This window comes from Pieris rapae, chromosome 15, assembly GCF_905147795.1.
Source record: "Pieris rapae chromosome 15, ilPieRapa1.1, whole genome shotgun sequence".
NCBI lineage: Eukaryota > Metazoa > Arthropoda > Insecta > Lepidoptera > Pieridae > Pieris > Pieris rapae.
In genome coordinates this window covers 9627040-9654829 of record NC_059523.1, presented here as the reverse complement: position 1 = coordinate 9654829, position 27790 = coordinate 9627040, and the positions used below count along the sequence as shown (strand labels likewise).

Sequence of the window (27790 nt, the reverse complement as noted above, 5' to 3'; positions counted from 1 at the left end):
AACATCCGGTGAGAGAACTTTCGCTTTCAACATTTAAAAGCATACAATTTTAGTATCAATAAAGTATTTAATTTGTTAGGCAGTTTTAATTCGGAGTAAGACTTTCAATGGACATTAGCAGACAAAGTTTACATAATGGAAATAGTTTTTAAAATACTTTTAATTATCAAAATAATAACAGTGACAGCCGAAAGTGATTCAAACAATGTGCACATTTCAAAAGATATATTAAGTGAAACGAATAGCGCACTATTAAGACTTATTAACGAGAGGCGGTTTGATGAAAATTTAATCAAAAATGTCGAGAAAAATACTGGCACCGTTAATAATTATGAAGAAATTACGGTGTTGGAGGACGGTGAATTGAAAAGCTTAAAGTACAAGACTGCTAGACCGATGATACCAGTGAAATTAATAGTGCGTAATGAAAGTGATGTGACAGATAGTGAAATGGCAAAAAAACACAACAAACTGGACAAAACTAAATCGAAGTTTTTTGAGGAGCTTGGTTGTAAGTATTTGTATTTAATACATTCAGCACAAATTTATTTGTCTCAAAAGAGATTTTTTAGTGTTATTAAACAGTTACAATGATTGAGAAGGTGAGTCTTCATGAAACTAATAATAGCACTCACTTTGAAGTAATAGTATCTAAAAAAAGCTGTGCCGTAAGCTCCGCCATACGATGTATGGCGAATGTATGTATGCCGAATTATAAACCAGCGCGGGGCCTATAGCAAATTCTATCAATCTTCTCAAGTTTAAGATATTAAATAAAACAAATAAATGTTTTTGGATTTAATATCTTATTTAAACAAATCATGATCTTTATTCCACAAAGTGAGATGATTAAGACCTTCTTATAAAAATCTGGCCGCTTAGAAGGTAGACGCGGTATAGATGCTAGTCTAAATATATCGATTATAAATAGGCTTTAGAACATTACTGAATAAGTTTGTAAAAATAGGTATTTTTACCTATTTTTAAGGTTAAACGTGACGAATAGTTTTAGATTTTAAGTGGAAGTGAGGCAAGATACAGTACGCTGCTATGTGAATTAATATTATTTTATTACGGGTGGGTACGTTGGAGCGCGGGGCCCCTAAATCAGCGGGGCCCATAGCATTTGCTACTCTTCCACCGTGACTAATCCGGCACTGGAGTAGACTTCTGACCCCACGGATATTTTGTTTGTTTGTAATAAGTTTCTGATTCCGTATCCACGATAAATATTATTACGTTTATGTTTTGTGTTGAAGTTAAGAGATGCAGAAACGTTGAAGTCTTTTACACTGCCGTTGTCTTATGCAAATGATACAAAAACAATAATTTTGTCAAATACTAAAACAGTTCTATATTATCAATCAGTTTTTAAAGATTCGAGCTTAAATGAATATTCAGTCGCCTTAAAATAAACTTAAGTTAAAAGATTACCATCTCTATTTTAATTAACCGCTATCCGGCAATGACCCCGTTACTTATAAACGCCTCTTAAAGAGAGCTATTAGCCAACAATAAATTTTCAAATCATTCGATTTAGCGTTCAAGTTGGGAAGAGGACGAGACAAACTAAAACACGTGTTTATGAGTGGCGATGCAATACAAAAGAAATGGAAATACAAGAATTTCAGAAGTCACAATTGATCAGGATAGGATATGTCAATCAAAGTTTATGCAGAAGAGTTTTAAAAGATGATAGGTAGCACATCGTATGGAGTCGGGCAGGCTATTCCAAAACTTATTTATTTATTTATTCCACTACAATATTCTACCTTAATAGATACTACTAATTCGATAGAACGCCAAAATAAACTTAATGGCGGAGGTACTAAATTAATTGCCTTTAAAGGATGAGCTGTGGGATGGGATTTCTAATAAACATCTACTGGAGAGGCGTATCATATAGTTTTAGTTTTAATACCAATTCTTCTGTTCTTCCAAATGTCGCCTAAACGTTTCACAGCATCTTTAGAAAAACGGCCTATGGATAAAATATAGATATTTTATGCAATATTTTAATAGGTAAAGGTTGAACAATAAACAAACTTAATTAGTCATACTTGCTTTATAATTGGTCAGGAAGTGTTACACAACGTGAAAGTGTGTTAGTCATCTTTGACGATGCGAGCGTATACCTGTATACTTTGAGCTATTTTTCTAATATTATTAACTACGAAAAATAAAAAAAAGCATTTCATCAAACGCAACTCGCTTATAAGCACACGTTGAACGTATATTAGCAAATTATTGTGTGTGGCTGTCCCATAAAAATATATGAAATATGTATGAAAATAGATTATTACAAGCACAAACCAACTTGGCACCCGATTTGACTATAATGACACTTGGCGAGGTGATAACTTCTGCATCTGGTACTCATATTAATTAATATATTAAAATAATAAACGGCTCATATATAGGAGTCTCTCCTCTAGTCTCTCCCCTTTAGAGTAGAGACTCTTGGGCCGTGGGGTTCATGTGCACAGGCGGTAATTGAAGACTTGAGTTAGTGTCTGGTAGATAGTACTGGTGATTCCAGAGCTTTCCTCGCTCTACGAATAACTATTTCAATTCAACGAGGAAATGCTGTCAGCGTTAAAGGTACACTGCCACAGGAACCAAACTTTTAAAATATGTTTTAATTTTCTATCTTCCAATTTTAAATTATTATAATTACGAGTAGGTTAAGTCTATTGTAAAAACATTAATTATTTTAGTATACCAATTTAAATAATACAATAAACAACTATTTTTGAGGTGAAACAATAATAATAGATAATATAACACGCCATAGACAAGATGACGTTTATATTTTCGAATAAGGAAATCTTTTTAATTAGTAATTGTTTTAATAATGGCTGGATACATTTCAATTGTCCCAGATACGTAGCCTAGATCGATACCCAAAACCTAGTTTAGTGACGTTTGACGTTCTAAATATAAAAATTAAAAGTAAAACCGGAGGTGGCTTTCAAACAGCTCTCGCCGACACCTCTCTCTAAGCGCCAGCGTGGGTTGCCAACCTTTTTTATTACTTGGTTTTTATTTATATATACACTGCTATTGCAACACAGAAATACAGTACCATTTAAATAATTATGTAAAATGGAGGGCGACTAGCAATCTTATTGCTTGCGATCTCTTCCAGGCAACCACTATTGGATTTTACTCAATTTGGTGAAAAATATCATAAGATTTTGGATATATATAAGAAAAATATCTTTTTGTAAAGCAGAAGTGTTGACCTTGAGTTGTTCCATATTGTGCATTTAGTTGTCATTAGATTTTCATCTTCACCACCATATGGAACCAGCTGCCCAAAAAGTATCTTCGAACTAATACTACTTAGGGTCTTTCAAGAAAAAAAGCGTACCAATTCTATAAAGGCCAGCAATGCACTCTGGCATTAAGAGTGACCATGGGCACTCATTATCACTCTACATCATGTAAGGCTACCGCCGATTTGCCCCCTGTTCGATAAAAAAACGTGCCTGGTAAAAAAAAACACATGCAAAGTCTGAAACCAGGATCAAGGTTTGCAGCGTAACTTTTTTTTGAATAATATATTAACATACCCTGGTCAATATTTGTAAATATTTTTACATACGAAAAATGTTGAATACCACTTACCAACAAGTGACCGTCCAACGGGTAAGATGCGACAGTACCGTGGTAATGCTATTTTCAATAGCACGCGTAAATAATTAAAATACACATTGAAAATAAATAAAAAAGTGTCATGGCGGTAAGTGGGGAAAAACGGCGAAAATGTTTTATGAATCTTAAAGTTTTTTAAACAACAGCATAATTAATATATAATTTGCATTTTTGGGAGGCCTTTACATTATTAGTTTTGCATATACGTCCAAATATTTGACTTGTCAATGGCAATATTTTTTTGTTTATTACTACGTAAGTAACATAGCATATTTTTAAAATATTATTTAAAAATAACTTCCAGCTGAGCAAAGTCAAGTAGTTAATACATCTAATTGTTAATAAGTAAAACTTATATTCTATTAAATAAATAATTCAATTAAATATTAAGTTATTTAGTTACCAGATCTGAAATTATAAATAAAGTAGTCACATTCAAAAATAAATTACTAATACCATTTTTATTTGGAAAATATTTACATAGGTATAATATTCGTTGCGCACAATGAATAGAAAATAAACAATTGGTCTATACATATACAGTAATTTATAATATATTTTAATTATCTAAACCCTGATTCCTTGATTTACTTCTTATTATAGATTTGAAATTTGCTACCTTTCATGCATACATCGTTTTTATTTATTTGAGTTATGAAATAATAAAATTAAATATTGTAATAGGTACAGTATAAAACTTTTAAAATGGTTACAACGGTTATGTGCATAAATTTTAAATATATTAGATTAGTTATAAAAGAACTATCATATCTACTCAAAAATAACTAGATTTTTTCTAAAAACGGAAAATGAGTTTATTGTTTTATTATCCCTACACATTAAATCTCAGAGATTGATCATACTTATAATTAATCATAAACAGAAAAACAATAAACTGTCAAATAATATTCTGCGCGGACTAACATAACATTGTTGTGAAACGGAACGCTTTTTTGTGTTCAAATTATGATTAAAATAACACGTCAAATTAACCTCCATAGGCTTTTTGATTTTAAAACTAGTCAAAATTGATGAATTTCAAATATTAAAACCTGTTAAAAAATGGTGTCGAAAACGGAGTTTACCTGAAATCATACAATTTGCAATATTTCTTTAATATTTCGTTCTACGTAACAATGAAATGATTAGAATATAGCAATTGTCTCTACATCCGCAAAAGAATTGTTCGTCTTAAGTTACGACAGTTTATATGTAAAACTGTTGCGTTCTGTTTCACACGAATCTTTTGAATGACCTCAAATCGTGACTTAAAGATCACATATTTTTATCATTTTTAATAGAGCATGAGTCGCTCTATTGCTTAAGTAGATTAGACGCATGTAATTTTGGATTTCTAGATTTTTATTTAAATATGACGCGATACAGAATTGTATTTATTTATTTATTAGTAATTTTAAAGCTAACTAAAAATTTATATATTATTAAACTAAATGCTTAGACAATATACAAACCCAAAACATATTACATAGATCTATATATATATGAAATAGACAATATAAGTAATTAATAGACAAAAATATTAACAAAGAAAATGAAAGACAACTGAAATTTATCATTATACAATCGGACAACGACTAACAATATTTCAAAGAAAAACTAGATGCTATGCTAAACAGAGTCTTCCCGCCTCCTCAAATATTTCTATAATATTATTATAATAAATTCTTTTGTTAATCGGAGTCGAGTTTGTTTTTATGGCTATAGGTCAAGTTAATCCGGTCTTCTAACAATAATGTTACATAATTACGGCCTAAAAAGAAAGTGGACACGTAATTGATGTATAGCGCGGACCATCTCCGCAATTCGCTTTCATTTTGCGAGACGTAATATCTACGCCATTATGATTGTGTAGTCCCGTTATCTCATAGCAGGGTTTTAAATAAATAAATCAATGGTGTTACGACCTGTTTAGTTCTAGCTCTCAGTTTTTTGTATCTGTTTCATGATCATTTTTCAATCTAATAGACTAGTGATCAGCCTGACACACGCCGTCGATTTTTGGGATCTGGTTTCCTCACGTTGTTTTCTTTCACCGTTCGAGCGAATGTTAAATGCACACATAGATAGAAAATCTATTGGTACATAGTTGGGGATCGAACCTACGATCTCAGGTATGAAAGTCGCACGCTGAAACCCCGATGCCAGCACTGCACGTGAAAGCCCTATCAGTAGTGTAATTGTTATCTTTGTTTCTTTCACATTAACTCGTCTAGTTAGAGCAATTAATCTTAAATTAACATGCTTTTAAAACGCAACGAACACATGCACAGAACATTTATATACATACAAAACATACTAATGTATATAATATGTAGGATTAGGACGTTGCAAATAGTATTTATAAACGACCATGTTAACATTTAAAAAAAAAAAATTTTTTTCCTCTATATTAATAATTTGAATACTCATATTGTTTTATAATTCTTTAATTATTTTTAATTTTGCCCGTTACAATATTTTTACATAAGATATGCCGTAATGCTACGTGTTAAAACATTGCAGTTAACTGTTTTTCAACTTTTAAAAAAGGTTCGCAAATGGAGATTAATACAAAAAGCCGTGTTAAAATCGCGATCAAAAACTAATTCGTTATTCCACTTGTGACGTTTTATTGTAAACGGTAGCTACCTACGGTAACTATTGAAAATAAGTCGAGCCATAGACAACTTTCAAGGCAATTTAAAGATTTCCACACCCTTAAGATCAATTTACATATCATTTAAATGAAATAATCGTTAACCTACTGAACACTCAAACATAAACTTTATTACAATGTAATAAGGCCAGTTCCAGGATAGACCTAAGATGTGTTTAGGTTCTTTTGACTTTCGTACGCTTTCGAAAGTCAAGGGAAAGTTCTATCCAAAGAGGTTAAACCTTATCTAATTGTTTTATTTACGTGATTTAAGTTTGATACAATTTATTATGTAATAAAGGTTGTTATTAAAAACATCAATGTACCAAGTTACTTTCACAAGCACTTTATAGTATGTTTATGGCCATTTTAAGTTTTAAGTCAAAATTTCATTTTGAAATACATAATTGCCAAAGTCAACTATACGCAAATAAATCTTTGACAGAGAAAATTATATTTTGATTTAAATACAAAAATAATTGATATATACTACTTGTTACTTTGTAATTTAAAATATATAAAACTTAAGCGAAAGTATATGTTGTTATTAACCAAGAGAGCATTTCAAAGCTACATAATAAAAAAACTATACAACATTCCATGAATACTAACTGATTTGGCACAAAAGTTGCAAAGCAGATAATATAATTTCGTAAACAGACACAAGTATGGTTTTGACTACATTCGCAACAATTACATTTTATGTCTTAGCTTTAAATGTGGTCTCATATCTCTAAAATGTAGAATAGAGTGTCCCTGTGTCCCTGTGTCACTTGCTGTATGTAACTATGTTATAGTTCTTTCTGCAAATATAAATGCCCTATGGTATTATTTTATTTAGAAAAAGAACCTGAAGTAGTACCTGTATGAAATAGATTTCAAATGCTAGTAGTGCGATAATATTTTAATTGAAATGTAACATAATATCATATGAAAAACTACTTAAATGAAAAACTTAAAAGATTCATAAAACAATTCCGCGTTGCCATAACAAAAAGGTAAAAACAAAAACATAAATAATTGAAATGTGAAATTATGTCATAATTAATCCAATCCGCAGATAATGAAAAACATTGCGTAATACATTAGCACAGAATAAATAAAACATTAACACGTAACAGAGAAAATGAAACGAAAGTGAATCACGTTACTTCCGAATTGGGCGCGAACGCTTCAAGACGTCAGTGTTGCTATGCATAAAATTGTGTCAAAGTGAAATGTGTGTGCGGAGCGCGCGAAATTTCAAAATTCGAAGAAGAATGTTGTGTTTTATTTTTTTTATGGTGGCCGTGGTGAGTTGCTCGGACACAGATAATGACGTTTTTTCTATGGACGATAGTTTAGAAATGTCAGATAGGCGGCGGCCCGCGAATGGTCAGGAAAAAGACATTTTATTATTAGACGCGTTGGGGAGACGAAAGGGATCTTATAATAATGGTTACAGCTCGTCACAAGAAGAGGAATCCATAATGGACTTGTTGGGGAAGAGTAAGTATAATATATAATATGAGGCACAGAACATTTAAGTTGTTACACACACCCTTTATTTAAACCATAATTATAAAGTGTGTGTGTAACAACTTAAATATTTTATTTATAAATGTATAAAAAATGGTATTTAGTGAAGGGTCAGTACTTAAATTTAAATGATAAATTTAGGAAGATCGTATAAACACTTTAAATAATTATAATTACATTAAGCTTTAATGAGAGACGTTGCTTACCCATAATATTTTATATGTTGTCAGGTGAATGACCCCAATGGCTATATATCATTTTCACTGATTTTATTCATCGTTCATTATCTGTAGACACGCGATCTTAAATCAATTATGTTCTTAGTAAACATAACATTGATAAATAATTACTATCAGCATACCCAATATAGAAAAGACCTATAATAGAAGTGCGTAACTTCTATGAAATTTTGTATGACACATTTTCACGCCTAAATTGTGATTTATATCTGAAAAAATATACAAAAGTACATAAGTTTATTAGATTTACGAATCAACACAAACAATGCTTAAAATTTTGTCGTTTGAAATTATTGTATATAAAACACTCTTTTGATAAATAAAGCAAACATAGCATACAAATAAAATAACGTAAAAAACATTTTTACGACTAACACTAGCTCAGCTTTATGTAGAATTCGGGGACTCCCGCCAAAGAGCCTGACGCTGTTGTGGGGGATTTCCCCATCTCATACTCGCGATCTTTTAATAAATGTCATATAAAATTTATTGCTTTTTACTTTCGATGGGGTGACACCACCAACTTCCACACCACCTTTCCATCCGGTTTCTACGCCACTGAGTCACAGGGTCAGAACTACAAAATTTCCACATAGGCGAAGTACAATTTGACCAGGCTCTCTGCCGATAATATTTGTTTTATATAAAAAGTATTGACGATGTTCCTCTAACTGCATTCTCTTTATCTTTGATAAACAATGCACAGATCCTGTGATTAGATATGTTTTTCAACTAGAATCGAACATTAAAATGCGATATAATCCTACAGTGATACTAAACGTTTTTAAATATATAATAAAGTTTTTAACTTTGTTAAATGATGAAAGTTGGTCAAGTTTCTGACCATCAGAAGTAGTGTGACTTATTTTGAATAGAATGAGGTGTCATCATCATCTTCAATGTTTGGACAACTCCCTAGCCTCACCAAACATCTTCCTCCATCAATCTTGTGCTTCTTACGTCCAACTTCGAACATCTATCGTTTCGAGGTCCTTGAAAACTCCAACTGACAAACGCAGTGTCGGTCTACCGGGTTTTCTCACCAGGCTCTGAGTTCAGTAAGGCCCTTAGGGTTCTGTCGTCTGCCATTCGATATACATTTTAGTAGTTGCAGTTGCATGTTGTAGTCCAATAAAAATGAAAATTTAATTAAAATAGATATATATTTTATTTAAAACTAAACGTATACAATGCAACGTAAAATATTTCATTGATTAATTCAGCGTACAGCCACTAGCGGCGCTGTAATAGTCACTTACTAATTGACTATTACGTATACGCTGCTGCAGGCAAAGATAGATAAGTTACGAGTCATAAAAAGTTTAATTATTAGTCAAAGTCAGTATAATATTTTTTACCTATTAATTGAGCAGTGTTGGCCTAGTGGTTTCAACGTGCGACTCTCCACTCTAGAGTCGTAAGTTCAATTTCCGATTGTGCACTAACGGACTTTCTATCTATGTGCAGCAACATTCGCAGCTTGCCTTAGACCAAAAAGTCGACGGCGTGTGTCATGCATAAGAGTCTCTAAGATTGACAAATTATCTGAGGTCGAAACCTAAGAAAGTAGCGCCACTGGTACACATACATTACTACTCAATTATATGTTTATAATAAAAAAGATAATTTGACTAATATAGTTAATCTGATGTTTATATTTATAAAGAGAAATAAATCTTGAGTCGATCACAAATAACCCTAATAAGGAATGGTTTTGTGACTTTCTGTTTCTGTTTGCCTATAAAATAATTACTGAAACAAATACAGAAGTACACCCATCTCATACTCATTAAGATTTCAAACTCAACAATAAAAACAATTTTCTCCCAAATTTAAGAAACGTTTGTCGCAATAAATTTCTTCTACATTAGCCAATTTTAATAAATGTTAATACATAACTCGTGTCATTCATGAAAATGACCAAGATAATTAAGCGTACCATTGTTACAGTGATCCCACAGACGTGTCGCTATCGAGGAGCCAGGTATTCCTGTGGCCTGAGTATATCCTGTGTCCTTGGAGGTGGCAAACCTCTGGACTTGTGTTCTGGAGGGATGATCTGGGCCTGCTGCGTCGACCGGGACACCACTGAAAAGCCCACGGAAATTGCACCGATTGTACATAACGCCAGTAAGTTTTTGACTTAATATAGTGAATTAGTATAAGCGAAATAGTGTTGCAAGCGTGCGATTGGGAGACATAGTATGCGATATGACACGAGTTTTTTTATGTAACGGGCAAAAGATTCATCTGACGTTAAGTGATAACGCCCATGGGCATTGCCAGATCGCACGCAAGTGCCTTGCCAGACTGTTATATATTTTAGACTCTGAAATTTACCTTAAGGTTATCCGAACCATGTTTACAATAGATTAACTATTAATTCCGAAAATAAATCACTTACGATTTTGGCTTGAAAAAATGTTCCTTTTATTACTTTTTATAGACCTTTTTTAAGACAAAAATAAAGCTTAATTGTCTTAAAAGCTTTGTAATAGAATAAACATATTTAAAAAAAATTGGTAGCTATGGTGTTATTAGAAGATCAACGATTCGATTCTTAGCTTTTTGTTCGTCGTAATATTGTACCAAGACATTGTCACTAATTTTTCTCATTGTTAAAATTAACTATGTAACTAACTTCTGTTAATATTCTGAGTGAATATGCATATTAACTTGTGATAACCATTATTTTTTTAATGTACAGTACCATACTTAGACAGAATCATAAAATTCGGCGACTGTATCAATGGATAAATTAAAAAAAGAGAAGTATAACTTTATTAGTGATAAATAATAGAGTAATTAATAATATCCGGAATGTCTTTCCGAAAGCTAAGCTAAACTTATTCACGAATATATAATAAAAAGAAAAAGTAACGCTACAAGTATTGTAGGGACCAAAGAGGTTTTATTTAAATGTTATTTGCAAATGGCAACCCTAAGTAGTTCCAGTGAATGGCCGTTAATTGAATGAGCGTTAATCTGAGTTTTCCCTCTGATATAACTCTTGTAACCAGAGCATCAATAGATCGGAAAGCGAAAATTACTAAGTGAAATTGAGTGAAAGTCACCGGTCGACCGTTAACACAATAAGATGTGACATGTAATTAGGAATTGTTTCTCGAAAGTAAATTATAGGTGTTCAAAATTGGAGGTTTGTTGAAAATTGCGACACGCATGAGCGCTTTATAAGATGGTCATAATTTTAATAAAATTAATACGTACAGCATAACCATATAAAGCCTTGCCTTGTAACTGTCTCAGAAAAATCATACCTAATGCCAGTGTAGGATTGAAAGATTCAACTCATGTTATTTTTATAGGTTTGAATAGTAAATAAATAAATTTTAATCAAAGGGAACGCAAGAGAACGAATAAAATACAAAATACATAATTTTCTTACGAATTCATTTATGTGTTGTCCTGAAGTAGGACCTGAGGTATTTATATTGAAAACAGAGGTCAGTGGCGGATTTACCAAGAGGAGACTGGAGCCTAGGGTAGCAAATTTCGCTGGTTTTCTGGTGTATTACAGATAGTCTGCAAGAAATTTTGCCCCTGACTTTCCCATATCATTTGTTCTTGTACATTCGTAGAAGGTATAGCAAGCTTTCATTTTCTAAAGTAAAATACTAAAATCGCCGCGTCCCTGTCTGTACCAGTGATTGAATTCTGCGCCCTCAGACACTAAAGCGAAATTTCGGAAAATATGTTTCTCTGTTCTCTGTTGCCTCTATCAACAGATACATTTCCTACTACTAGTTGAAGACAAAGAACTTATGTATAATTATTTAATGTGCATTTTCAACGAAATTCTTGGATTCAAAAATATTCTAGGACATGGCAACCGCCACTAATAGACTGTTTTTTCAAATAAATGTATGTATTAATAATTCCTATTTCACATTTCAATTTAGAAATTAATATTGCTTGTATTCAACAAGAAACCAAATTTCTCTCACGTAACACTAACTATGTAATGTTATTGAATAACGCAATTACATAGAATCATTAATCATTATGTTTTCTACGTAATGGCCAATCGATGATGGTATACGGGTAATCATTTCCGATGTAATTGTGATGTAATGATTAGTTTAGTTATTTATTCTTATATAGAAAGTTTATGGCTTTATAATTTTGGTTCATTATTTGACGAATGTAAATTACATTTTTCAATCGTTATCTTAACCCTATCAGACTAACTTCATTCGATCCATACTAGTATTATAAAGAAAGATTTGTTGTTTTGTTGGTTATGGACTCTATAACAAAAACATTTTGAAGTTGTAGTAGAAATATAATGATGAAGAACTGTTTGATCGGAAACTGGTAGCACGCCGAATGCTGACGTTCCCAAGTTTCGGAGATCTAGTACCTTTATTAAATATTAAGTTACATTATCAGCAATAAGCTTTAATGAAGAATATTGAAAAAACGGTACAAATTAGTTCGTATTTGAGCTTCCCAGTTTATTTCGTTGGTTTGATTGGTTGGTAGGTGAACATCGAATAAGGCTATATTATAATGAATTCAAGTCAAGAATTATGAGGATACCCGCGGGGTAAAGTTAATTTTTCTACACGATTGTAAACGTAAAATTTAAAAAATAACATTGTAACGGTGAGTTGAAGAATCTGTGATAATACAATATTCAAAACATTGATTAGTTTATTTATATGTACTTATTTCTAAAACTAAATCGTTCAATCACCCATTTAGAAATATCTGATTTTCTTTTATACAATAAAAACCAATTCAAAAAAAAATATAAATCAAATCACACTAGAAAAATGTCCATACTAAGTATATAGAAATGACAACATTTATATATGATATGTTCACGCATCACTCATACAATACTACCAACATTACTCATTTTTCACACCAGGCGACCTGATAGAAATCATCGGTTCGTTCCCTCACGACACATACGAAACAAACCAATTCGAAGACCCAATCATCATATACACGGATACCCGGCCACACAAACCGGTCATGGAACCTGATAGACCGAAACCGGATTGGAATTACTTTCATGTGAAACCTTCGTATCACGAAACCACAACGGTTTACCCGGGTTACGAAAGTGGTGATGATTATGTACCCGTGCATGTAGCAAGACCCAGTTACCCGGGTATGTTTTGTTTGTTTAATGAGGTGATTTGGTTTTTCGATGTGACAACACTTTAACTGTTCATTTGTTTTTGGTACATTATGTAAGACTTTATTGACAGGTATTTTTACTTTCATACACCACGTCTATAATATCAGTATTAAGTTTATTAAACTCTTGTAAAGAGTTGTCACTCGAAACTTCCTTATCCTTCCTTATAAGGAATAATCGACTGAACATCGAATTACCTCGAAAATCTATTTCTATCGCTTTTTCAGCACTGCGTTTCCATAATCATCATGCACTTTTGTTTAGAACACGCTTTTGCACCGCGTTTTCTTTGTTTTGCTTAAATTGCGGATGTTTGGGGTTATGGCTATAGTTTACGTATATAAATTACTACATTACAATACCAAGCCTTACAAATAGGACGACATATAAACACTAAACACGGGTGAAGTATGCAATTATTTTATCTAAAAAAATACGCCTTCTTAAATAGTAAAGCAATTACATAAAATCACTTGCTTTCTTTTTCAGGCTGTGGAGAGCATTTCACGCGTTCCAATCGCATAGTTGGTGGGCATTCGACTGGATTCGGCTCACATCCTTGGCAGGCTGCGTTGATCAAGTCAGGGTTTCTGAGCAAGAAGCTCGCGTGTGGTGGCGCTCTTATATCTGATCGATGGGTCATCACAGCAGCTCATTGTGTCGCTACGTAAGTGATAACATAGTACTAGAAAATACAAAATAGAAGAGTTGTGTAAATTTATATCATTTGGAATGGTACCTAAGATATTCAGAAACGAGTTTTATTGTTATTTATTTATTAAAACTTCGTTGCAGAAATATAATACAATTGTCATAATTAAATGAAAAGGACGGCCGCTGGCAGACTTATCGCTTTCAAACCATCTTTCAGGCAACCACTAGTTGCCAGTGTTTTGGCTAAGTCCGATAAATTATTTATAAATGAGGTCGTCTAGACAAGTTATAATATTATAAAAAAAAAGATATAACCTAACCTTTGTTTAGGACTACGTACAGACGATAAGTCCTTACAATGTTTTTAAAATATTCTATGCTTGGTCGCAAAGTAGCGATAGAAAAAATATATTAATATATATAAACATATCAATTCCAGCACTCCAAATTCCCAACTGCGCGTGCGACTCGGCGAATGGGACGTACGTGACACGGGCGAACGATATTCACACGAAGAGTTCTCAGTCCAAAGGAAGGAAGTGCATCCGGCATATGAGCCTGCTGACTTCAGGAACGATGTGGCGTTGGTCCAATTGGATAGAGGCGTCGTGTTCAAACAACATATCTTACCCGTAAGTATTAGTAGCGGCACGAAACTCTAGCGCTGACCGTTATTGCGCAAAAGTAAAAAATAAGGTAAATAAGGGCTAGCGGAATGAAGAGCGTCGATTGGCTCTCCAGTCGCATTCCGGCCCCCGCAACACAGTACACATGCGCAGGCATCCCCTCTACGTATCGGCCAGCGCTAGACTTACGTGCCTATAGTAATAGTAAATGTTTTTTCAAGACTAGCACTAGGGTTCACCTGCGAAACTCCAACCTTGGCTGACGGTCGTAGTTTTACTTATGCGCCAGTGGGTGATGTTGTGTTCTTGTATATGTGTCGCAGCTAACTAGCTTAATAAGCTGTTCAATTAACAGCCTAGACTTTTAACTTAACGGCGCCGTTTAACTAGCGGCCTGGTCTGGTCCCCGCAGTTTTAAAGTAAAAAAATATATTTATTTAGAACACATGATTTCTTATTTGTTCATTTATTAAGAAATTCATATATCTATCTTATGCTATTCATAATTCTGTTTTAAGCTGTTATAACAGTTGTATATAATTACTCCTGTCATAAGGATTTAAGGAAATTATAAAAAAAAATAAACAGAGACGTCTTACCATTTGATTAAATTATATTATTATTGCAAACTGGGTTGCCACATTTTTGGTTTTAATGATTAGTTTTGTTGTCCTGCTTTATTTTAAAACAAATACATATTTTATAATAGGAATAGGTATTTAATTTTTGTTTAGAATTCAATGACTGACATTAATTTACAGTTCATAGACTTAAACTCTATTAACAAAAAAATATATATTATTACTGACATTAATCATATTGAAAAAATCTGATTTTAAGGTCTGTCTTCCACAAAAACAAATGAAGCTAGTGGGCAAGATGGCCACTGTCGCTGGATGGGGAAGAACAAGACATGGACAGAGTACTGTGCCATCCGTGTTACAGGTATGTTTTAAAATATATATCCAAAGGAAAGAAGTTTGATATTCAAAATATTTTTTATTAATTTCTTAAAACTAACTAACATTACACAGTATAAAAGATAAAAATAAAACTAAATTATTTTTCTGTGTTTAACTTAATTTTTCTATTAAACTAGTTTCGTATAATTGTTACGTCTCAAGTAACATAAACAAAAAGTATATGATGAAATTAATTAAAATAATACTTTCATGGTAACCACCTGGCTATATGGCATCATTTAATAATATTTAGTTCATATTCAATGTCATGATCGAGCATTCCTTACTCTCGGGTTCAAAAAAAATATTCACTTTCTATAGAATCTTCATACTTAAAAGAATTATGATTTCTTAATTATATCATATTTTTGTAAGAAATACTTATTTATTTCTAAAATATTCATTGTAGAAATATAGAAATCAAAGTAATCCTGAAGTTGTCAAATTAAACTTGAGTGATTATATTATGCATATAGTTTAATTTTCAAAACATATAAATTCATAATTTTGAAGTTCTATAAATAGGATTCCCTTCCTAGCGACTAATAAAAGAGAGACTTCCCTTAATCTTTTCTTATACTGTATTTCCAGTATAGTTTAATAATTTCCTTCCTTCACATACAAGTAGGTAATTACTATTTTGTGCCTTCCATCAAACTCGAAACCAGTTGAAAAAATTAATCATCCCAAAGCAGTTCATTATTTCGGGGACACATTTGTTCAGTTTTGTGACACAGCTTTTGCTCAGTGAGTTTAAAAGTATAACAGGTCAATATCTGTTAGTCACAGGCATAGCTTTATTTGTAGTTTGTTTGCTCTATTTCAGCTGTAACAGCTCCTGGAATAGAGAAGTTGTATATTATTTACAATTACTTCAATGTAAATAAATATAATAGTAGTAAGAATAATTTTTGTTGTAATAACACTGATGTTGATTGTCCTAGTTACTTATGAAATAAAATTAAATGTAATACAATAGTTTCCATTTAGGCATTATAAATTAATTTGTTTTAGTTAAATGCTAAGTAATGGTATAGCCCTGAAAATTATATATTGTATACAATTTCTTATTTATGACTTGAAAACCAAATACTTTTAATTTATTGTTATGTACTGACTCCAGATATGTCAACAACCTTTGATTTAGTCAGCCTTGCTTATAACTCGTGAGGTTTCCTGTAATGATGCCCACTGTGAAGGTTGTTATCTACTGCCTCTAACTAACTTTAATTTAAAATTAATAAATTTTTTATGAAACCATAGCCATAAGGAGATGGTTATAAAAGGGTAGACTTACCAGTATTAAATTGCTGGTTGTATATTAGCTCAGCTAAATCTGCCTTTGCCTTAGCCTCTCTCAACCGTTCCTTTAAAATGTGCATTTCTATTTCGTGCTTTTCACTTTTTCTACATTCTTCCTGTTGATCCCTATAGTTAAAAGTTTGTAACTCATTTATACCCTTTTGTAGTAACTCAACCCTCAATGGATCCTCATTCTGTGTACCATTCAGTTCAGGTTCTTTTTTTAAAATTAATGTTTGTGGTTTGGCTTTGCTCCTTTGTTTCAAATTCAGCCATAATCGTCTTAACTGTTTTGGTGTTGCCTGAAAGTAAGAATAAATTAACATTAAGCAACTAGAAACTATAATATAATGTGTAAACTATTATAGTACACATTTGCTTAAGAAAATTATAACACTTTAATGAAAAATTGTTCATTTGTGACAATATCCATAAACTTCGTACCACAGAACTTCATATACACCAAAACCGGGAAGCACGAAGTCTTTACAAACTTTTAATACATATAAAGTTTGGATTATTGTAGGTTATAACAAGCAATATTGTTTTATACTGGAAGTACATTTTTTATAGTAAATTACTTACATGAAATGAGACATGTGGACAAGCGTTGTATTCTTCACCAATTTGTTGCCAAGTTGCATTCTTTTGCCTTACGGCTTCGGTGTGAATATCCTTATTTTCTACAATAGCATAGTATTTCTTTACAATATCACGTAAACATTTTTTCTCGTTATAAGTAAATATATGTTTTGTTGTTTCCATTTTTACTAACGAATGTTTCTTTATTTCTATTGTTTTTATTCGAAATAATAAAAGATAAACATCAACATGATACCGATAATCGCAAGTCGCAACTCGAACTCACAAGACACAAACTTCAAAAAGTCAAATAACAAATATCACCTATCAGTCTGTCACGGTATTTTTTTATGACAGCGGCGTCCTATACCGGCTCTCGTTCCGTTCTCCGCAAAAATAACGTCAGAATAAAATTATACTCGTATATATATCGTGTATATAACGTATATTTGTAATATTTTGTCTGATATTATATTAAGTTTTTTGTATAGTAGTAACACTAAAGTCTTCTTTTTTAAATTCCAGGAGGTGGATGTAGAAGTTATACCAAATGAGAGATGTCAGCGATGGTTCCGTGCTGCTGGCCGGCGGGAAACTATTCATGATGTTTTTCTTTGTGCTGGATACAAAGAGGTAGGTCTATATTTCTGCACAACTAAACTACCAAACAATCTGGTAGTGATTTTATTTAGAAACCGCCGTTATTTTTAGTATGTAAAGAAATTACGCCTAACGAAATGTGAATGTACGGTACTCATATTCTCATTCTATTTGTTCAAGGAGTTGACATTTAACAAAAACTACACAATATTTTACCTGTCATTTATATTCTAAGAACATAAAATATGTTAAATCGTTTTATTTAATTCACAAGCCTTGAAAACGTTATGTAATTTATGTTTTCCTATAGCCTAATGAATCTTATTGTGGCATAGTTGTTTCAAAAAAAGTTACTCTAAATAGTCGCTTCAATATATATTGAAATGATAATTTCGGTTTCAGGGTGGCAGAGACTCTTGTCAAGGGGACTCCGGTGGACCTTTAACTATGAAATTCGAGGGGCGAAGTACCCTCATTGGCTTAGTTTCTTGGGGCATTGGCTGCGGTCGTGAGCACCTTCCCGGAGTGTACACTAATATACAGAAATTTGTACCCTGGATAGATAAGCTTGTAAATACATAAAATAAGCCGTGTCAGCATTATTGATAGCTTTATAATGCAATTTTCGTAATTGTCATAATTGCGAATCGAAAAATACATTGTAATCTGAAATTTCAAATTAAAACTTTTTGTAAAGGTCCGTATGTGATAATAAGGACTAAATAATAATTAAATTTGGTATTTTTGAAGACATTATCAGGAGATTAATGGATTTTATAAATTAAATATTATGCTTATTTATTTCCTAGATACAATATAGGATGTTTCATTTTTTATAAAAGATCTCGAAAAGAAACTTTGCGTGCGTAATTTCATTTAATGATATTTGTAAATAAATAGATAAGAAATTTAAAACTACTGTATTATTAAATTTATAATAATCCTAAATTATTCTTAGGATATTACCATGTGGTACATACTCTTAGCTTTTCTATTTATTAATTTTTATTTAAATAAAAAGTTGAAATTATATAATTTTTATTTACCATCCAATTCTTAACCCTGAGTCATGCGTTTAAAAGCCAGCTACGAAATTGTTCTTAAATCGTCACCTTCTTAAAGCACGACCTTCACTATATCTAATTTAACTCGAAAACACCAAAGCAGAAGCTCACAGTATTCCTAAAGCTTTGGCTGAATAGGCTCATGCATCTTTTAAAGACTGGAGTGGTTTGTACGACTCTACTTGCTTTGTCAAAGTTGAGTTATTCGAATATTACCAAGCTCCTTGCCAAGCATGCCCCAGTAAACGTGTTAAACAAAAATATTATTTTATAAAACCGAACCATACCAAAAATTAGATCTGCCAAATCTGTTTAACTCGCTCTCATGATGTCAAAGTAAAAAAATATAATAAGTTGCGTAATGCCAATAATTGATTAGACGATTGTAAATAGAGATAAACATTTGAGGCCAACTTTTGAAACAACAGCTGAGGCCCACCAGCCAGTGGCTGAACGAATCGTGGATCAATACTTTGACATGGAAAATCAATACATTTACCACCTCATATTGATAATCTTTTACCTAATGTATATTTCATTGGGTAAAACAATGGGTAATGAAGCAATACCACTTCCCCATGCCCGATTAAGACGTGATAAATGGTGCGTGATTTTTGTACTAAATCACGAAAAACCAAATAATGTAATAGTCTAAGATTTAAGATTAATACCCAATTAAGAGAACTAATTAAGGTCGCGTAATCTATACCAATTAAAATATAATAAAAATTATACTAATCGTTATACAAATGGATTATATGCGCAGTTATATTATTTCAAGTTATCTTATGAGAATTATTAACAAAAGGTACAGTTTCTGTATATTTAATAAAATAAACGTTCTCTGAAAAACAACTATGTCTGGTCATTAAAAATAATAAATATTAAAAAAAAACAAATTAATGTTTTGTTTTTGATTAATGCTAATTTTACATCATGGTAATTAAAAGAAAGGTCTTCAATACTTGTGTACTACCTGTACTACACAAGTTGTACATATGAATCACAAACTTGGGCGCCTACTAAAGCGCAGTATACAAAGCTACAGGTGTGTCAAAGAGCGAGGGAACGATGTATGATAGGGAAAACAAGAAGAGACAAAATAAAGAATACAACGTTAAGGAAAATAACTGAGGTAACAGATGTTACAATAACAATCAAGAAGCTAAAGTGGAAATGGGTGGAAAAGAAGATAAAAAAATTGAATAAGCGTTTTTAGCTGACCACGACTACTGAAACGAAACGACGGGTTATGTAAAGTCAAGTTTATATTCGTTCATCCTCAGATATTCTATAAAAAAGTCCTCCCGAGAAAGATTAGTGCGCTCAACGGTTACTATGTTATCTGCTATCAAAATTTGGGCGCTACTATTTTTAATGAAATTATTTTTGGGAAAAACATTTCGTTCACTTATTTTTTAAATGAAATTTCGTCTACATGACGGCAATTTACATAAATATTTAAAAAAATCACGGGTGCCGTTGATCATGTGGCTTCGCAGCCAGGTAGGATTCGATTCGATGATCGATACATTTATACGTTCCGTAGATTTATTAATTATATATCAAATTGAAGCGATTTTTTATATTAATTATCGTATATGAGTGCCTAGTTAAATCTGGTGGCAAATAAGGATTACCTGCTGTTAAAGATGATAAATATCTAAGGTAGAGTGAAAGAAAGTTAATGTATCTGTATGAAAGCGAAAAACAAAAATGTAAAACAGAACAATGTACCAAAAGCTAGTGTGATTCTTGACGAAGATTTAGCTGCATAATAAATGTGGTTTTCTGGTGGAAAAAACCGCAAAATACTGCCAGAATACACGAAAACCACACTACATATAGATCGATGGCCTAGTGGCTTCAGTTTTTTTTGTTTTGTTTTTTCGTCGTTGGTTCGATCCCCGCCTTTGCACTAACACTTTCTGTTTATGTGTGCATATAAATTTTCGCTTAGTTTACTCGAACTGTAAAGAAAACACCGAGAGTAAATCGGATTGCCTTAGACCCAAAAAGTAGACGGCGTGTCAGGCACAGGAGGCTGATCTATTTGATTAACAAGTGATCACGAAATGGACAGAAATCTGAGGCCCAGACCTAAAAAGCGCCACTAATTTATTAACTATTGTAATAACATATGCAAGTGTGAAGCAGGATTGCTTTGAATATAATTAAATTGTATGAGTCTCTGAATAATAATCAAATCATACTATTCAGCTGCTATCCTTTAAATCAGTCCAGAGAGGGCAGCATGGAGAAGTACAGCTGCTCATAACGAATTTAAAACATTGTTATACCCAACACCTTATGCATAAAAATAATACCAGAATTTAGCCATGTTTGCCAAAAACGAGTTTGCTTCGCTAATGCCCTAAAGTTTATTTATCCTACCATAGTTTATTAACTGCATATTTTCATATTGCAATTATGACTATTCATACATAAATATTACAAACTTACCGATCGAGTTTTGAATCCTGACATCATCTTTATAAATCGAATTATAAAAAAATACAACCTTTTTGCTGAGACCGGTTCGAAGTTCGAACTTCGAATCGCTGACGCCAGTTGGCCAAGAACATGCGAAGCGCGCGGTCGCCATGACAACGAACGAATGATATAAAATAAAAAAAAAACGAATTCGCGGGAAAATCTGTCAAAATTTTCAACTAATCTTTGCATTTCGATTTAATTGTGTAATGTGGTTGTGTATGGAAATGTGGCTTTAATGTGAGTGGTTAAACGGTCGAGTTTTCTCAGTTGCAGTTAAGACCTTGGTTGTTTTTTAAAAGGTAAGTTTGCAATCTTGGAATGACTTTTAAAAAGCTTTGCTTCGATGCGTTTTGTTTTTATTCGTGAGACTGAAATAGCAAGGTTCTGTCAATACGTATGAATTATAAATGAACAATATGTTTCGTATATGGTCTTTAAACTGCAGCTCATTTGCACTTATTAAATATAAAGCTTTATTTGAGATAAACCTTATTTCAAATTTTTTACGTTACAATTGAGAGCACCAAAAAGGTAAGAATTCGTCAATAAGATTGAAATTAAGTAGAATCATATTAAACATATATTATAAACTATTAAAAAAACTTAAATTACATCTTAAATATATGTACTCAAATAAATTAAATCCCAGGCCTCAATTATAATGTATATGTAACGGGTTATTTCAAGGCAACCAATCAAGCATCGTGTTTATTTTGGAGGTTTTTGATCGATTGTTAAGTTTGAACATAAAGGTCGACAATTATATGTATGCTATAGCTAACAAAAGATATACTATGTAGAGTATGTTGACTTTTTAATGGGAGTAGTTTTCTGGGTCTAATTATTAATTATTTACCGAAACAGTTATTTATTCATTAAACTAATTATTAAATCTCCAGGAATAGAACTTGTACACATGGAGGAAGTATTTATTTATTAATCATACTTTGTTGCCTACGAAAACATTCATATAAAAAAACCATATTACATAAGATATTAGGCAACAGGCGACCTTATCGCTAACAAACGATTTCTTCCAGGGAACCCTTGTAAGGAACAATAAAAAAAATACCTACAAGAGGTGCATAAATAATTAACAAAATGAAAACAAAATAACGTGAAACACTAATTATAACTAAAATAAATTTATAGGTATTGTTATTTAGTTAATTTATAGAAAAAATAAACAAACAATAATATGTATAAACAAACATGTAAAAGCTAATCCAAGAGTTAATTTTGACACAATTAATAAGATGTAAGAAGTAGCTAATTAGCTAATTCCTATATTGCTTTCTTATATTCTTATATAGATAATTTTTAAATTAATTTGAAGACAGATCGTCTGAATAAATAATATTATATTTTTACGTATAAAAAAATGTCAAACCATAGGAAAAGCTGACACCATTTTATTTAAATAGCCTTCTCCTGATTTATTTTAACAATAATAATTTATAATGAATAAAACAAACAACAAAAGAAGTATTTATGTACGTCCGCATTATTTTGTTACAACGACATTTGCTAGACTCCACGAATTGGACAGAGCTTAAAATTTCTTATGATTTAAGTCCTAAGTGAATTATTATTTTGTGAACGATTTAATACAAATTTTCCTTAATGATGTCATATGTCTAGACGCTATTTTAGTTCCTTCGCGAAGATGCAATACTGAACTTACGACAAGAATGAAGCAAAAAACATTGTAATTATCTGTGGTTTATAGAAAAACCAGAAGCCGCGTGATGCCTTTTATGGGTAATAAGCCGTGTTGACTTTTTGCGTTGGTTAGCTTACAGCAAACTATTTTTATACGTGTCAAATATTAAATTATTTTAGCGATGATAGTTTGATGATGACATAAGGTTATAATAATTTTAGAAATTTGAAAGCCAATATGAGTAAAATATCTTCTTGTTCACTGTTGTATTCGTATGCAGTCTGACAGACTGCATACGAATACAACAGTGCTGTACAGAATGCAGAAGAACAAAGAAGTGCTTATGACAGTTGAGAGAACGAAACTTGAGTATTTCGGACACGTTTTACGTAAATCCAAAAAAATACGAGCTCCTACAACTAATCATACAAGGCAGAGTGGCAGGTAGAAGGAGAACTGGCCGCAAACGCATGTCCTGGTTGAAAAACTTGAGACAATGGCTTGGTCAAAGCACCAGGTCATCGGCTGTGTTGTGTGATGGTGATATTCTGATTCCTTCTTCATATTCCGCGATAGCTTAAACAAGTCCAGGCTTAAATAGTGCTCGTTGTATGACCGGGTGCGATATAAAACTGAAGCATAGTTGGTGTTGATGTGAGAAACGTGAAACAAAACACGATTTCGAGTTTGGTAGGCTGGGACATTTTAGACATGTTGGTGGTCTTAGAAGGTATAATTTCACTGTAGAAAAAGCGATTTTTGCATGGATTCCTCAAATGGAAACCTCAAAGTCGCTACACTAGTTTATCAATATATATGTTGTATTGTCTTTTATTAACATAACTTTTACCAATTTAAAGAAAAACACTTTTTAAAATAATTATAAGTTTAAATACAATAATACATAACTATAATCCGTTAAAAAGTGTTTTTCTTTAAAAATATATGTTTTTATAATATACAATTTTCATCTTCCGAGATACAGAGTTAAAATACAGTTTTGCGTACAGTGTGGTATGCAGTGCGAGTATATCATGCACATCCCTAAGGATTAGACTTCAACGGTACTGCAGCTCCTTGAAACCGCAGACTTTTACTAGCTACTGAATGTGAATAATAATATATATATGCTTCTTTTAAAAAGGAATAGTTAAATGACACGAGTTAGTTTAATTTTATATTTTGCTGTATGACAGTGAATTTAATTATTACGATGACTAGCTTAATTTTGATAAATTTTAGTATACATTGAAATGAATACAAACAAAGAAGAAAAACGGGGAATTTTGGATAACTTAAAATATTTATTGTTTATTCTGATCTAATATTAGATGACAAATATTAAATTTAACTATAATCTTATAATTAATGACATTTACATATAAGCAGGCATGTTTGTAATCTACTAGAGCGAGACACTTATCTGTCTCTTGGAAATGGATACTTTGACCTTTAAAGGTGTAATAAGTACTGGTTAATAATCATTAAATCAAACCAAATCAAAATATCTTTATTCATATAGGTAAATAAGTACACTTAGGGCCTGTTTCACAATGTCCGGATAAGTTCCGAATAAGCTATTTGTTACTTATTTGTAAGATAAACAGTATTTTTGCGTTTCACGACTGTCAGATAGCGCTATACGTCATGAAATGTGAAGTATCTTAATTGGAACTTTTATCTTTCGAATAATTTATGTGTTGCATAGCTATTTGGCACTTTATCCATACATTGTGAAACAGGCCCTTATGAACGTCAAAAATTAAATTAATTGTAAATTTACATTTACTACCAGTTCGTAAGTCAAGAGCGTAAAGGGGGCAATTATCTCAAGAATATTATACAACTTAACAATGTGCCAATATAATATACCATCCGTGTCACCTCGAGGTCTGTCCTTCCACAACTGAGGGTTTCTTACGACAGTTTTTGCCACGACTATGTGGAACCAGCTGCCCACTGAAGTATTTCCGAACCAATTCAAAGTGAAGCTGGCAAAATACTTGTGAGCCTTCTGGCAATTTGGTATCACTTTAACCCAGATGAGCCTTCTGCCCGTTTGCCTCCTATTACATTAAAAATCTGGCAAAATGAGTGGGTATCCTCAGAGTTGGAGATGTTTGATTAATAAAACACACATAAATATTGGCTGACACTGTGTGTGGGTGACGGTATAACACTTAATTAATCCACAAAATTGTCAAAGAAAGTACTAAAAATTTGTATTTTATATTACATTGGTTGTTTAATATATCATACACTTTTTAGTTTTTAATATGAAAAATATTGAAATAGTTAATAATGATCTGTTAGCAATATAACTTTTGTTTATAACTTTTTAAAAGAAAAGCCATTTAATGTGTTCCATAATACAGTGTTAACCAAGCTTAAAGCAAACTCTATCGACCTAAATTCCCAAAGTGTAATCATTGCTTAACTATATGTTACCTACATAACTTAAATTGTTACATTACTTCTTACTATAGATACCGTTACTAATTAGTAACTGTTCTATTTGTCAGCCTTTGTATTTTGACTTTAAATGGTTATATAAAAGTAAAATATAAAGCAAACACTCATACTCAAACTCAAAATAACTTTACTCGTATAGGTAACCAAGTATAGTTATGAACGTCAACAGAAAATATATTTAATTGGTTCTTATAACAGTTCTTTAATAACAATTCGTAAGTCCATGGCGTAGAGCGGGCAAGAACTGGAAACTCTCCGCCACGCTACTTAAACGCCAAATTTGAGTCCTGAAAATTGTTTGAATTGGAGCAAATCAATTCCAAGGTTTAGGATCTTTTAAATAATAACTTAAATAACATTTATTGATTGATTTAATTTTTATTTTATTCAGTAATCATTCTCTTACTTCCCTTGAGTTAATTGTAAAAACGAATACAATTTCCATATAAGGTTTGTTCGCAACTGTTGCTTTTGAAATTATAAAAAACGCTTAGCCCAAGATGAATTTGGGGAAGAATTACTTGTCCATTTTACTGGTTATTGTAAGAAACTTAAATGAGAGTCTATCATGGACCATCAGTTTGTCCACTATCAGTTTGTTTAAATGTCTAATAATCGACCAAATTTATATATTTATTCATCTTTATTTTTGCGTTCATATTTTTTTTAAGCATTCGAATGTTGATTCACACAAAAACAGTGACTGTTTTTATCAACTACTCCTTTAAATTGGTTTTAAATATCAATTGATTTATTTGCACTCTATTCATACGAAAAATATCTCATTAAGCTAGTCTGATCTTTATATATCTCTTACAAAATGATGTATACGTTTGTTTAACAGGAAATCACATATAAGGCTGTAATGCTATAATGTGACTTATTGAGTATAAAAATTACTTAGCATGATTACAGCCAGTCACGACTCAAGGCTGTGTGCCCACGAATCACCCACGCGTGACGTCACTACCGGAACCTGACTCGAACATAATAATATAACGCACCTATTATTTTATATTATAGATAAACCAAGGTATATATGATATTCCTTTATAAGTGGGAGACAGCTGACGTATTTCTTTAGAATAGAAGATTTTCTTTAAATAAACATTTATGTTTTGGCTTAGGCGCTGTCTTTAGGGCGTTCGCTTGAACATGTTTAACGGAAAATATATATTTAAAACCAGAACATTGCAGGGCTAAAAACAATAAAAAACGCAGAAGCCATATCATCTACTATAAAGATAATAATCATCAAAACATAATAACATTAATAACAACTAAACATTAATAAAAAAATTGTATATTATAAAAAATATATATTGATAAACTAGTGTAGCGACTTTGAGGTTTCCATTTGAGGAATCCATGCAAAAATCGCTTTTTCTACAGTGAAATTATACCTTCTAAGACCACCAACATGTCTAAAATGTCCCAGCCTACCAAACTCGAAATCGTGTTTTGTTTCACGTTTCTCACATCAACACCAACTATGCTTCAGTTTTATATCGCACCCGGTCATACAACGAGCACTATTTAAGCCTGGACTTGTTTAAGCTATCGCGGAATATGAAGAAGGAATCAGAATATCACCATCACACAACACAGCCGATGACCTGGTGCTTTGACCAAGCCATTGTCTCAAGTTTTTCAACCAGGACATGCGTCTGCGGCCAGTTCTCCTTCTACCTGCCACTCTGCCTTGTATGATTAGTTGTAGGAGCTCGTATTTTTTTGGATTTACGTAAAACGTGTCCGAAATACTCAAGTTTCGTTCTCTCAACCGTCATAAGCACTTCTTTGTTCTTCTGCAACAAATAAACAAATACATAAAAAAAGGGTCTACTAAAAATCTCTTTAATGGTCCGTTGGGTATGTGTTTAGTTTACACACACATGTCTTTGTCATAAAATATAGATTAATATATATCGTACATTGAACAGTTTAACTGAAGTAATCTTCTGTCTCTTTTCATCAAGTTGTATTTACGCTAAAACGAAAATAGATAGAGGAAGCTATAAGGAAAAAGGTATATGAAATGTTTGAAAAACGATACATTCATATAATTTTTAATTATTAAGTAGGCTTGAGGTTATCCAAACGTCGCCCGCGCACGCCCTTGTGCGCCG

At 32.0% G+C, this 27790-nt stretch overlaps 3 protein-coding genes across 6 annotated transcripts in view; 2 read left to right on the top strand and 1 right to left on the bottom strand.

Annotated features, from left to right (window-relative positions):
* Positions 1 to 5: 5 nt before the first annotated feature.
* On the top strand, positions 6 to 18934 carry LOC110995351 (serine proteinase stubble-like). 4 transcript variants are annotated; one of them, XM_022262474.2, is made up of 9 exons: positions 3669 to 3745; positions 7374 to 7801; positions 10021 to 10200; positions 12965 to 13210; positions 13730 to 13907; positions 14334 to 14526; positions 15361 to 15465; positions 17892 to 17999; positions 18369 to 18933. In XM_022262474.2, exons 2-9 carry the CDS (start codon positions 7531 to 7533, stop codon positions 18546 to 18548), a joined length of 1461 nt encoding a protein of 486 aa, XP_022118166.1. In that variant the 5' UTR covers positions 3669 to 3745; positions 7374 to 7530; the 3' UTR covers positions 18549 to 18933. The 4 variants fall into 4 exon arrangements, with proteins under 4 accessions (XP_022118165.2, XP_022118167.2, XP_022118166.1 ...); XM_022262473.2 differs by lacking the exons at positions 3669 to 3745; positions 7374 to 7801 and adding an exon at positions 6 to 511 and having other exon boundaries at positions 18369 to 18934; XM_022262476.2 differs by lacking the exon at positions 12965 to 13210 and having other exon boundaries at positions 18369 to 18872.
* Positions 15551 to 17801, bottom strand: LOC110995352. The gene is made up of 3 exons (XM_022262478.2): positions 17370 to 17801; positions 16780 to 17086; positions 15551 to 16320 (listed from the first exon to the last, which is right to left on the bottom strand). Exons 1-3 carry the CDS (start codon positions 17547 to 17549, stop codon positions 16280 to 16282), a joined length of 528 nt encoding a protein of 175 aa, XP_022118170.1. The 5' UTR covers positions 17550 to 17801; the 3' UTR covers positions 15551 to 16279.
* A 2655-nt stretch (positions 18935 to 21589) lies between the features above and the next one.
* The window catches only part of LOC111001709, a 33302-nt gene continuing 27101 nt past the window's right edge, over positions 21590 to 27790 (top strand). The window contains exon 1 of the mRNA XM_045631301.1: positions 21590 to 21825. The gene's annotated coding sequence lies outside the window, so the exon portion shown is untranslated. The remainder of the gene's footprint in view (positions 21826 to 27790) is intronic.